Source organism: Nerophis lumbriciformis, linkage group LG24 (assembly GCF_033978685.3).
Source record: "Nerophis lumbriciformis linkage group LG24, RoL_Nlum_v2.1, whole genome shotgun sequence".
NCBI lineage: Eukaryota > Metazoa > Chordata > Actinopteri > Syngnathiformes > Syngnathidae > Nerophis > Nerophis lumbriciformis.
In genome coordinates this window covers 14,713,787-14,727,670 of record NC_084571.2, presented here as the reverse complement: position 1 = coordinate 14,727,670, position 13,884 = coordinate 14,713,787, and the positions used below count along the sequence as shown (strand labels likewise).

The following is a 13,884-nucleotide window of genomic DNA, read 5'->3' as shown; positions in this document are numbered from 1 at the left end:
CCGCCTGTCAATAAGTTGTGCAGCCTAAAACAAAAACCGAGCGCTACTTGGACTTGGCAATACTCTATCTCGCTGGATCTGCCCATTAACACTCATCTACTCTTTTCACTCTCAGCCCCTTGTTTCTTATTGAATTCTGTCTTTTCTTTTCACGCTCCATCTCCCAGTTGTTTTGTCCTCAACTCAAGTTCTGTCTAACTCTGTTTGACAGCCTTTCCTTTCTCTTTCCAGGCATGGCTCCCATTCGGGATTCCGTCAGCCATTCCCCTAATCAAACAGGTGACTACACATTCCCTTTCTCTGTATTTCCTTCCTTTTTAGCATTTCTGCCTTCTTGCTTGGTCTCCCCTGACCTTGAGAGAGGCATTTCTCTCATGGCATATCAGAGAGGGAAGAATGAAGGGAAGTTGGATTGAAACAATTTGGCAAGTGGACACAATAAGTGTTGCTGTGAGCCCTTGGCAGTCATGTAATGTATGCCATGGCTGCCAGTTGGCAGGAGCTATGCTTGAGAGAGAAAAAGCGGTAGTATATGTAAAAGAACTATATCTGACTCCTAATTGAAAGTATAGAATAAAAATAGGGCTGTCAAAGAACGCATTGACTATTTTTTAACTCATTTTCTATATATTAGCCGCACTGGACTATAAGCCGCAGATATATTTTGTTACGCAGAAAGATTCTGTAAATGTTTATTTACATGGGGACGGCGTGGCGAGGTTGGGAGAGTGGCCGTGCCAGCAATCTGAGGGTTACTGGTTCAATCCCCACCTTCTACCATCCTAGTCACGTTTGTCGTGTCCTTGAGCAAGACACTTCACCCTTGCTCCTGATGGGCCTGCTTAGCGCCGTGCATGGCAGCTCCCGCCATCAGTGTGTGAATGTGTGTGTGTAAATGGGTGAATGTGGAAAATAGTGTCAAAGCACTTTGAGTTCCTTAAAAAAGGTAGAAAAGCGCTATACAAGTACGACCCATTTACCATTTACATGTCATACCCTAATTGTTTCCAAACGGTATCGGTAACAAGGCAGTAAAACATCTGATCAAACAAAACAGAAGTCATTGTCATGGAACCACTACCTGCGCAAGCTAGCTGTCGAATCAGCTAAACAGACTCATTAACTCCACGGTGGCGTTTTGGTGAATTTACGAAACCGAGACAATACAAAATGATTGCCATGGTTAGTTAATGATACTAACAGACATTTGTTAGCATATCAGCTAATGTTAACAAGGCTAGCTTCATGACATTACTACAGCACGTACAAATATGCATGAAAACACTCCTACAGACATCACACATGGGACGCTTCAGTAAGTAAGCATTGTTATAGTCTTATTGTAAAACTTACAAATGTTGCTTAGAGTGATGAATGAGGAATCTATAAGGGCTCTCCAACACCTGCAGTGAGTGAATTCATCCAAAAGATGGCGCCATAGCATGAACAATAACATACCTATTCAGTGTATTGGCTTATTTTTTCTAAAAGAGAACCATTTGTCAACGAAGAAAACGCAGATGAATCGTGCAAATTCTTTTTTTTTTGTAAAGGGCTCTCCGTGGGTATATCTGGGGTATGTTAAAGTACGTCCACATGGAGATCAGATCAATGCACACCCCAACTGGCCTACTCTCTGGAAAATAAAACCGTTTTAAACAAATAACTGTCGTGCATTCAATTAAAAACATTTTCCCGCACAACATTCTTACAATTAAAATGAATTTGTATCAAAATGTTTTTTGTTTTTTTTTAAAGTTATTTCAAATGATGCACAAAATGAAAAAGTGTGCTAATTTTGATTTTATAAAATGTATCGTTTGGCAGCACTTATTTCAAACAAACTGGGAAACCTTTTCAAATAATTCTTGTCCTACACAACAAAAACTTTGTCCGTTTTGGGGCGGTATAGCTCGCTTGGTAGAGTGTCCGTGCCAGCAACTTGATCGCTCCAGGTTCGATCCCCGCTTCCGCCATCCTAGTCACTGCCGTTGTGTCCTTGGGCAAGACACTATACCCACCTGCTCCCAGTGCCACCCACACTGGTTTAAATGTAACTTAGATATTGGGTTTTACTATGTAAAAGTGCTTTGAGTCACTAGAGAAAAGCGTTTTATAAATATAATTTACTTCACTTTCTTCATGTCCACAAATGATAGAATCTATGCCAAATATTAAGTTTGTGTATGTATTATGGACATGATCAGTCTAATAAATATCATTAACCGTAAATATTTATGAATTTTCAAATGTCTTTTTTAAGTGTGTGTAATTTTTTTGGCCACCTTTCTTTTAATTTAATTTCCCTTTGAGCTGTAGGCTTTGCCTTAATTGAATGGTAGTTTATAGTTTGCGCATGCTTTTTGGTCCTGCTGTGGTGACAAAATAGTGACAGCTGTGTCCAGGCCGAAACCTGGCACAGGTCTCAGAACAGTTGGACTGTTGGTGGCTGGAAGCAGTTAATTCGTGTACCATGTTGTGAACGGCCACTTTCAGCCACACCCATGTTTAGTGGGACAGATCGTTATTTCCACTTCAATAGTTACATTGTAACAGTTCTCGATCTGTCCTCTTCAAGGGCTGGAACATCCTGGCTTGGACTCCCAGTATGAGCCGTCCCCCTGGTCTTCAGGCTCTCCCTGCAGCAGTGACGGCAAGAGCAACTGGGGTAAAGTCCTAGTGGACGGAAGCACAGACAAAGCCAAGGACCCCTCCTCGACCAATTCTTCTGTCTGGCCCCCTTCCTCTTCTTCCTTCTCGTGCTCCTCCTCTTCTTCCTCCTCCGGCTGTGGGTCTGGATCAGACCCCGAGTTGGCGTCAGAATGCATGGACGCCGACTCTAGCCCCTCGACTGGCTCAGAGAAAAACTTTGTCGCGACGACTGGGATGATGTCAGCGAATGCTTCGTCCGCGGTGTCTTCGCCGACGTTCACTCCCTCCTCTGCGATGATGGTTGGTGTTTCGCTGAACGCAGACAGCAATGGCAATAGTCGTCAGGTTAATGGAGCAATCTGTGGTGCAAATAACGGAAATAGCAACATAACCGGACCCTCGCACTTGTCTGCGGCGGGGTCCGGCAGTATTGACAGCAATAACATGGGTAACCACAACAAGCTCGTTAATAATAACAGCAGCGTTTGGGGCGCCCAGCCAGGCAACGCCATGATGACTTCCAGTGGGAGCCCCACCTACATAAATGGAGGCTCCACTCCAAATGCCAACCATGGTGCCTGGTCGCAGAATCCAACCCCAAGCCCGTTGTCCCAGAGCCAACAGCCTCCACAGCCTCAGGGGATGAATTCAAAACTGGGTATAGCGCCCCAACATGGCCCTGTGCTGGGATGGGGTGGCATGGCAGCTCCAGACAACATTATGGAAGACAATGAGGTAAAAAATGGTACATCAAGCAGCAATGTGTTAGGAAGCAGCAACAGTGGAAATGGTGGCCTGCAGCCTGCCAGCCTTAACACTGAATCCCACGGACCAAATAACACTATGACGATGAATACTACTTCTACTACTACTACTACTACTACTAACACAACAATGACCTCCAGCCCACCAAACTCTATGGCCTCACCCCAGATGAGCGGGGAATGTTCCTGGGGGTCCATTGGAGGAGGTCTTCCGCCCAATGGAAACACTTCATCAGCCCCCAAGTGTTCCCAAGGAGAGACCGGGGGCCCTGGAACCTTTAGTACGCCTTGGGATGAATCGACCTATTCTGGAGATAAGGGTCCCCCAAATTCAGACACTGTGAACCCACAAAACTCTGCCTCAATGCAGGCGGAGAACTCCCAAATGTCCTCTACTGCTGCTTTTAAGAGTAATGATCACCACCACAACACTGGCGCACCACGCTGGGATCAGGGGCCTGCCAGTAACCCCAATCAGTGGGTTGGGGGTGTCAGTTCAAATCAAATCCCAGGCTCTACAGGACAGACGCCAGGAACTGTGAACCAAACTGCAATGGGCGCTACTTTAGGTGTACCTCGCCCCTGGGGGAGCAGTGCGTCTTCTTCCTCCTCTTCCTCGTCGTCATCCCACAAGATGTCAACAGCAGAGTGGGGAGCGCCTCGTGGCAACAACCATTCAGATGCTGAAAGTCATAAAGGAAGTGCTGCTAACGGCTGGAAAAGCCTGGAAGATGATGCCATGGGCATGGGCGGTGGAGGGCCTGGAGGCGCCAGCCTGGCAGGCGTGACAGGAGGCTGGGGTCGCGCCGGAGGAAGTGAGGGAAGTGGGGAGAGCTCCGGAGGCCAGTCCAGCTCAGACAGAGAAGGCAGTCTGTCAAAGGGAGGGAACCGAAGAAAGGTCAACAACGCAACGCCATTCGTATCAGTTCCGAGTAAGACTGACGTAGATCCAAGGGTCCTATCGAACACTGGATGGGGCCAAACACCCATACGACAGAACACCGCCTGGGACGTCAATCCTCCCACCATCAATCAGCCGCTGCCTCCCAGACCAGATGACAGAAAGCAGAGCTCTGGCTGGGGGACCGGAGCTCCCAGCCAGACTTCTGGTGGTACAGGCTGGGGAGGCGGTCCAGGTTGCGCCGGCTCCGATACAGCAAACACTGGTTGGAGTGATCAGAGACCGACTTCCGGGTGGGACAGCAAGGGCCCATCCAGCGGAGGTGGCTGGGAGGATGGATCCGGTTACAAAGGGAAGAACTCAATGAACAACATCAGCAAAGATGACAGGTAATGAGAATACACATGATCACAAATCATGTTTTAGATGTGTAAAGATGTTGATTCTCTCCTCTTCCAGATCCAATACTTGGACTAATGTGCCCAAACCACAGCAGAGCTGGGGTTGCAACAGTGGAAATGGAGATGAGGGCTGGAGCACTGGTGGAGACAGTGCAAGAGCAGGGTCTAACAACCACTGGGGAGAACCCCACAAAGGGTCTGGTTCCGCAGGCTGGGATAGCGACAGCGATCGCTCTGGTTCTGGATGCTGGAGCGAGCCAGGTCGAACCAACACCTGGGGAGGAAGCGGCGGATCAAATACCCCAGACCAGAGCACTCCGAACCCGGGCTCGAATTGGGGTGACCCTGTTCACAAACCCAACCTTCAAAATAAAAGCCAGGGTTGGGGAGAGCCAGTGAAGAACCAGCAGGGTGTCCAGACCTGGGGCGACGCCAGTTCTAAGCCCTCTCATACTTCCAATGAGTGGGGGAAAGGTCCAGACTCCAACATGTCGAGAGGAAACAACAAGCCCACAGGTGAGGGCATGAACTCTTTCAATGTTACAATAGTGGCAAGAATGACTCACATTCGTGCTGGTACACACGAGGGTCGTCCCCATACCAATATTTTGGTACCGGTATCAAAATGTATTACGATACTTTTCAAAATAAAGGTGACCACAAACAAAATGCCCTCTTTATTTGAACAGAAAATCTTATGATATATTGATCATATGTTTCTTATTGCAATCAAATAAGAATGTATGCATTAAATAAGATGTTGAACATACTAGACAATTTGTCTTTTAGTAGTAAGTAAACAAACAATGACTCCTAATTGGCTGCTGACATATGCAGTAACATATTGTGCCATTTCTCATTCTATTTTGCCAACATTATTAATCTACTTGTTCACTTAATGTTAATATCTGCTTACTTTCTATTTTAACATGTTCTATCTACACTTCTGTTAAAATGTAATTATCACTTATTCTTCTGTTGTTTGGTACTTTAAATTAGTTTTGGATGATGCTACAAATGTAGGTATCAATCCAATACCAAGTAGTTACAGGATCAAACATTGGTCGTAATTAAAGTTCTCATGTGTCCAAATACATATTTTATGACTTTATAAACAATAAAAAAGACAAAAGCTTTTGTGATGATAAAAAATAGCGATATAATCATTGTAGTATAAACGAGATACAGCTATTGAACTTGGTATCATTACAGTCAATGTCTCTGTAGATCCACCCATGACATTTGTTTACATTCAGGAGCGCTAGCTTTCTGTTAGCGGTTAACTATTGTATCCTCCTACGGTGTTTAGTGAAGCATGTTTAGCTATTCCTCGTCCTGTTGGGATGAAACTGACTTACTTTGTCGCCATAGAGGTGAGGATTAGTGATTTAGAAGTAACTAAAACACTGCAGACTGCGGGTAGACGTTAGCCGCTAGTTAGCTAGCCATGGTTAAAACACCTCAGTGTGAAAAGCTTCTCCTGTATTTAAGCCAAAATATGTCCATTCTACCCATTATGTCTCCACCCTGTTTCTGCTTGTAAGTACATCGCGCGTGTGCATTGCCTAACATGCGCCTCTTTCCGTTCTACTAGCTGTGTCACGACGTCATGTGCAGGAGAGGGAAAAATTACCGGTATTTTTTTAAAGCAGTATAGTACTGTTTTTAAGTCATTAGTACCGGTATACCGTACAACCCTAGTACAGAGTGATGATTGCTGTTGGGAAGCCACAATGGAAGTTGTCTGCCTTGCTCAAGGGAACGTTAAGTTCTTAGAATGTGGGTTGGTATCTCCAACCACAACTCTCATTCTGGGGTATCACTTGTCCGTGTGTGTTTTGGAGCCATAGCATAGTATGGGTACAGGACTGATACCTTGGTTTGTGTCACCAGGCTGGTTGGGTGGTCCCATCCCCACGGTGGATCAGAAGGGCGGATCGGCCACTGGCTGGGAGGAGCCTTCTCCAGAGTCCATCCGTCGAAGGATGGAGATTGATGATGGCACTGCAGCTTGGGGAGATCCCGGTAAGAATACCTTTTTTTTTTTTTTTTTTTTGAAGCCAGCGACATAAGTTCTACAATGAAGGGTCCTCACTTTCACGAACCTCTTCCTAGGTAAACAAAATGGTGGCTCTGTCAACATGTGGAACAGAACCAGCCAGTCAGACAAGGAAGGCATGAGTCCATCGTCTCAACACCCATCCCATAGCTCGACACATCCTTCTCAGCCCATGCAGCCTCATGGCCAAGACAAAAGTGGCGGTTCTGGTAAGTCGCTTTGACAATTTGTTGAAAACACCACTGTCGTTATCAACACTCACCCTTCACAGGGTTTCTGCGGTGCATTGAAAAACATTTAGTCAGTAGAAGGATTTTGCAGAAATTAAAGCCTTAAATGGCATTAAAAAGCATGAAATACTATGTCCAAAGATATTAAAACGTACAGTACAGGCCAAAAGTTTGGACACACCTTCTCATTTCAATGCGTTTTCTTTATTTTCTCAACTATTTACGTTGTAGATTGTCACTGAAGGCATCAAAACTATGAAACCTGGAAAGTGAAGTGAAAACCATTTCAGGTGACTCCCTCTTGAAGTTCATTGAGAGAATGCCAAGAGTGTGCAAAGCAGTAATCAGAGCAAAGGGTGGCTATTTTGAAGAAACTAGAATATAAAACATGTTTTCAGTTATTTCACCTTTTTTGTTAGGTACCGTATTTTCCGCACCATAAGGCGCCCTGGGTTAAAAGCCGCGCCTTCAATGAACGGCATATTTCAAAACTTTGTCCACCTATAAGCCGCCCGGTGTTGTAAGCCGCATCTAACTGCGCTAAAGGAATGTCAAAAAAACAGTCAGATAGGTCAGTCAAACTTTAATAATATATTAAAAACCAGCGTTCTAACAACTCTGTTCACTCCCAAAATGTACGCAAATGTGCAATCACAAACATACGTATATCAACATGGACAGAGCTGCGTGAAAAAAGCCACCCGGCCTCTTCGCGTAAACTTAAACTTACCTTAACCACTCGCTCATCTTTTCTTCATCCATCCCTTCGAGTTAGCTTTTATGATGACGCCGGCTGGAAAGGTCTCTTTTGGCAAGGTCTTCCTTTTGAATATCACCATGGGTGGAAGTTTCATTAGCATGGCAAGCTAGAACCACAGTGAAGGATGACTTCTCATTCCCTGTGGTGCGAATATTCACCGTACATGCTCCCGTTCCACAGTGCGGTTCACAGGAATATCAGTTGCTGTGAAATACGGTAGTAATCCGTGTGCGGATGGAGAGATTGCGTCTTTTCATGAACCGGATCCTTGTCGCTTTGTAGGAGCCATTTTGTGGTCTTTACAGATGTAAACACACAAAGGAAATGAAACGTACGGTGATATCCGCGCGCTTTTTCTTCTTCTACGCGGGCGGGTGGTTGCTTACAGTAGAAGAAGAAGCGCTTCCTGTTCTATGGGGGCGGGTGCTTACCTTGGCGGTTGCTTGCGTAGAAGAAGAAGCGCTTCCTGTTCTACCGGGAAAAAAGATGGCGGCTGTTTACCGAAGTTGCGAGATCGAAACTTTATGAAAATAAATCTTAATATTTATCCATATATAAAGCGCACCGGGTTAAAAGCCGCACTGTCAGCTTTTGAGTAAATTTGTGGTTTTTAGGTGCGGCTAATAGTGCGGAAAATACGGTACATAACTCCACATGTGTTCATTCATAGTATTGATGCCTTCAGTGACAGTCATGAAAATAAAGAAAACATTGAATGAGAAGGTGTGTCCAAACTTTTGGCCTGTACTGTACATACAAACGTAGGCCTGGGCATAGTGTCAACAAATCAGTTAAACGATGAATGAAAATGAGCTTGATGACTTTGCAGCTATGTCCGTGTGTTTCTTTGTCTCTGGCTCTCAAAATAAAGACAAGAGGTCTCTCTCTGTGCATCGCTCTCAGCACCTTTATTTGACTGAATTAAATGAACACAGCGAAGCCTCTCGTCCGTCATCCACAATCCTTGTTTAGGTATGATCAGGCAGGGACGGCTGGACATGGCCTCGCTAGCAGTGAGAAGCACTGCTAAGTAACAAAAGTTAGGAGGAAAAAAGATCAGAATGAATGAGCAACATGAGCCCATCAGTATGCTGTGATAGCATTGGCAACAAAAAAGACAACAAAACAAAGCACCTGAACCAGTTTTTCCAATTGAGGAAAAAACTGCCTTTCAAGATGTTCACTATTTATTGAAGTGCAATTTTTCAAACAGAGATTGAGAGTCAATTTTATTTTGTACCTCGTTGTTATGTCTGTGTAACATTAATTTGCCCTGTTATTTAACTTTTTGATGTTTGTTAACTTATTTAGGATAATTAAGTTATTGACCTTCCAATTACATTGTTCGTATATATTATGATTACATTAGTGCTTAATTTGGCCACAGTTACTTTTTTTAAATATAAATGGTATTCTGGTCAAGTACTTCCAATTGTGTTTATACAGACAATTGTATGCTTTTGACTATATATAACTACTATCTGCAGTAGCAAATAGGCATTACTTTATGTTTTAGGTTTCATAAAAAAGCATTAAATAAAAAAAAATTGCTGAAACCCTGCTTAAATGCATACATCCAATCAGTTCCTTTCAGAGAAATGTGTTACCAAGGACACAAATGATGCAAAGAAAACCACAATATATATATATGTTTAAATTCTTACTGGTTTGCTGGTAATCTTGTTAAATAGACTACATTTGGTTTTGACAACTCCAGGACAAAACAATGTAATTACAATTTAAATGTGTGAACTTTTTATTTTGGATTATGTATGTCAACTATTAAAGTCCTATTGTCCATTGTTAACTAATAATTATTTGTGATAATCACAGACAGAAGTTTATCTCAAGTGTATCTTACATTCAAATGTTTTCAAGTTTTTAATTCTATGAACATGGAACTGAATAATTTGTTTGCATAAATGCAAGTATTTGACAAATATTATGCTTCTTTTTTTTTCTTCTTTTTACCGCTCGACACAAAATGGACAAAACTTTTTTTTTTTTTTTTTTTTTTACAGAGTCGTTTGTGACAATCGCCTACACCGCAATTACGGTGTAGGCGATTGTCACAAACGACGTGCGAGGAAAAAAAGGAAACTAGCACATTTGTATGACCTATGGAAAATAAGGAGCAGGAGAATAATATATTTTATTTTGAAATGTAACCTTCCTGTGATTATAATCCCTCAGCTATCAAGGCAGAAAGGAAATGTCAACACGAGCATGGAAAACACTCAAACAATGTCAACAAAATAGTAAAATCACATTGAACACTAATCAATAATCTCTTAAAATGAAGGAATATGTAAGAAATGCTTCATAAAGTTTAAGAAATTAGTGCAAAGTGTGAAAATGTAAACATAGAGAAAGCTGAGAATAACTATTGGTGTAGTGGCAGGAAGTTACAGCTGTGCTCTAAAGGGTGAGTTAAGGTGTCGTGGTATTAGCGGTCTTGGTGGGGACGAGCACCTTGCATCATTTACGGACCACATTGGTCTGACTACGGTCCCCTTTTTTTTTTTTTAATCCAAAAAAAGTGCTATACTGTCCAGGTGACTTTTCCTTTTAACCACAATTTCTTCATTTTGACTTTCCCTTCTCACTCCATGCAGAGAATTAACCAAACTTGATAGTTGATACTGTCACCTGATTAGCTGTTAGCGTGGCAGCGATCACGTCCTGCGTTGCTAGAGCGAGTGTTCATGCAACCAACCTTGCTTCCAAACTTGCGCTGCATCGAACGCATTTTTGAATTGTTCTCGATTGTGTCTATCGTGCTATGTATTGTTTTTTTGCTTAGCTTTATTAACTTATGATTGCATCAAAACTACAAAATCCAAAACCAGTGAAGTTGGCAAGTTGTGTAAATCGTAAATAAAAACAGAATTAAATTATTTGCAAATCCTTTTCAACTTATATTAAATTGAATAGACTGCAAAGACAAGATATTTAATGTTTGAACTCAGAAACTTCTTCTTTTTTTTTTTATAAAATAATCATTAACTAAGAATTTAATGGCAGCAACACAATGCAAAAAAGTTGTCACAGGGGCAGGTGTTACATGGCCTTTCCTTTTAACAACACTCAGTAAACATTTGGGAATTGAGAGCACCAATTTTTGAAGCTTTTCAGGTGGAATTATTTCCCATTCTTGCTTGATGTACAGCTTAAGTTGTTCAACAGTCTTTGTTGTGGTATTTTACGCTTCATAATGCGCCACAGATTTTCAATGGGAGACAGGTCTGGACTACAGGCATGCTCGCACTCTTTTACCACGAAGCCACGCTGTTATAACACGTGCAGAATGTGGCTTGGCATTGTCTTGCTGAAATAAGCAGAGGCGTCCATGAAAAAGACCTTGCTTGGATGGCAACATATGTTGCTCCAAAACCTGTATGTATCTTTCAGCATTATTGGTGCCTTCACAGATGTGTAAGTTACCCATGCCTTGGGCACTAATACACCCCCATACCATCACAGATGCTTGCTTTTGAACTTTGCGCCTATAACAGTCCGTATGGTTCTTTTCCTCTTTGGTCCTAAGGACACAACGTCCACAGTTTCCAAAAATAATTTGAAATGTGGACTCGTCAGACCACAGAACACTTTTCCAATTTGCATCAGTTCATCTTAGATGAGCTCGGGCCCAGCGAAACCGGCGGTGTTTCTGGGTGTTGTTGATAAATGGCTTTGGCTTTGCATAGTAGAGTTTTAACTTGCACTTACAGATGTAGCGACCAACTGTAGTTACTGACAGTGGTTTTCTGAAGTGTTCCTGAGCCCATGTGGTGATATCCTTTACACATTGATGTCGCCTTTTGATGCAGTACCGCCTGAGGGATCGAAAGTCTCGGGCTTGCCACCTACGTGCAGTGATTTCTGTAGATTCTCAGAACCTTTTGATGATATTACGGACTGTCGATGGTGAAATCCCTAAATTCCTTGCAATAGTTTGTTGAGAAATGTTGTTCTTAAACAATTTGCTCAGGCATTTGTTCACAACGTGCTGCGATGAGGTGGCGACTTGTCCAGGGTGTACGCCGCCTTCCGCCCGATTGTAGCTGAGATAGGCTCCAGCGCCCCCGCGACCCCAAAGGGAATAAGCGGTAGAAAATGGATGGATGGATGTTCACAAAGTGGTGACCCTCGCCCTATCCTTGTTTGTGAATAACTGAGCATTTCATGGTAGCTGCTTTTATACCCAATCATGGCGCCCACCTGTTCCTAATTAGCCTGTTCACCTGTGGGATGTTCCAAATAGGTGTTTGATGAGCATTCCTGAACTTTCTCAGTCTTTTTAGCCACTTGTGCCAGCTTTTTTGAAACATGTTGCAGGCATCAAATTCCAAATGAGTTAATATTTGCAAAAAATAAAGTTTCTCAGTTCGAACTTTTAGTGACTTGTCTTTGCAGTCTATTCAACTAATATAGGTAGAAAAGGATTTGCAAATCATTGTATTATGTTTTTATTTACCATTTACACAACGTGCCAGCTTCACTGGTTTTGGATTTTGTAGCATCTCATCATAACATGACTACTGTATAAAGTGAGTGAAGCAAACAAATAGCTTTTACAGACAGGAGCTAGTAATGAAATTGGGAGTACAAAAGAGCTGCTACATGAGGCTAACTTGGACGTGTTGCTGCAAGCCCTCGTCTGTATTCTGATAATGATACAAAAGTATGAGAAATACGATCTGCAAGACTTTGCCTTGGAAGTGTTATGACAGGAGAAGTTTGCACGCAAACACACACACAGCTCTTGTCTCTCCTGCAATGGTGGAGCCATTTGCCAATCTGCTTGAGTCATCCCTCAAGAATGTGAAGAGCAGAGACAACCCCCCTTCCTCCCTTTTTATTAGCCTCTCTTTGCCTTTTCTTTCTCTCACTCGCCAATAGAAACCCAGACTTTTGTCGGGGCTCTGAGGCGGACAGAGGAAAGAGTAGCGGTGGCTGGCTTATCTGCGGACAGGAGCGAGGGACAAGCGGTAGAAAATGGAGGTATGCATGCAAGGAACGCTCTCTGTGAGAGAGTGAAGGAGACGAGAGGGCGGGGCCACTGGGGTTATTCGGGGACTCGGTCTAGTGAGCTAACTGGAGCAGCAAAGTGGATAATGAGGAAGTATGGGGCCAGCTACTATGATGAGGCAATGATGAAGATATGCACCACTGTAAAGCGGCAACCTTTTCCAAACATGTACAAGTTTGTCTGCACTCAAGATGATGTCAAAGCCCATGGCACACGTTCCCTCGTTTATGTAATACGTATCATTTAATTAATGCGTTTGCTCAGCAGCCAACATAAGAGAGTTGAAAATGCACAAGACAGTCACCCTAGAAGTGACACTCACTGGTGTACCGTAAATACATTCAATCCCGGGCTCGGGATCTTTCTGTGTGGAGTTTGCATGTCCTCCCCGTGACTGCGTGGGTTCCCTCCGGGTACTCCGGCTTCCTCCCACTTCCAAAGACATGCACCTGGGGATAAGTTGATTGGCAACACTAAATTGGCCCTAGTGTGTGGATGTGAGTGTGAATGTTGTCTGTCTATCTGTGTTGGCCCTGCGATGAGGTGGCGACTTGTCCAGGGTGTACCCCGCCTTCCGCCCGATTGTAGCTGAGATAGGCTCCAGCGCCCCCCGCCTCCCCAAAGGGAATAAGCGGTAGAAAATGGATGGATGGATGGGTATAAAATGAGTATACTACACAGATGAGGTACCCTTAAATAAATAATTTTGAACTTATATTCAATTGAATGGACTGCAAAGGCAAGATACTTAATGTAGGAACTGAGAAACTTCATTTTTTTTGCAAATAATCATTAACTTAGAATTTAATGGCAGCAACACATTGCAAAAAGTTGTCACAGGGGCATTTTTACCACTGTGTTACATGGCCTTTCTTTTTAACAACACTCTGTAAACGTTGGGAACTGAGGAGACCAATTTTTGAAGCTTTTTAGGTGGAATTCTTTCCCATTCTTGCTTGATGTACAGCTTAAGTTGTTCAACAGTCCGGGGTCTCCGTTGTGGTATTTTAGGCTTCATAATGCGCCACACATTTTCAATGGGAGACAGGTCTGGCCTACAGGCAGGCCAGTCTAGTACTCGCACT

At 43.3% G+C, this 13,884-nt stretch overlaps 1 protein-coding gene across 5 annotated transcripts in view; it reads left to right on the top strand.

Moving 5' to 3' along the window:
* Positions 1-13,884, top strand: part of LOC133620279 (trinucleotide repeat-containing gene 6A protein-like) — a 91,292-nt gene that overhangs the window by 48,008 nt on the left and 29,400 nt on the right. For 3 of the 5 annotated variants that reach the window (XM_061981627.1, XM_061981626.1, XM_061981628.1), the window contains 6 exons: positions 232-279; positions 2,579-4,706; positions 4,777-5,234; positions 6,612-6,743; positions 6,834-6,986; positions 12,670-12,771. In XM_061981627.1, the coding sequence (XP_061837611.1) occupies positions 234-279; positions 2,579-4,706; positions 4,777-5,234; positions 6,612-6,743; positions 6,834-6,986; positions 12,670-12,771 (3,019 nt within the window). In that variant the 5' untranslated portion in view covers positions 232-233. The remainder of the gene's footprint in view (positions 1-231; positions 280-2,578; positions 4,707-4,776; positions 5,235-6,611; positions 6,744-6,833; positions 6,987-12,669; positions 12,772-13,884) is intronic. The other 2 variants (XM_061981631.1, XM_061981629.1) reach the window with 2 other exon arrangements.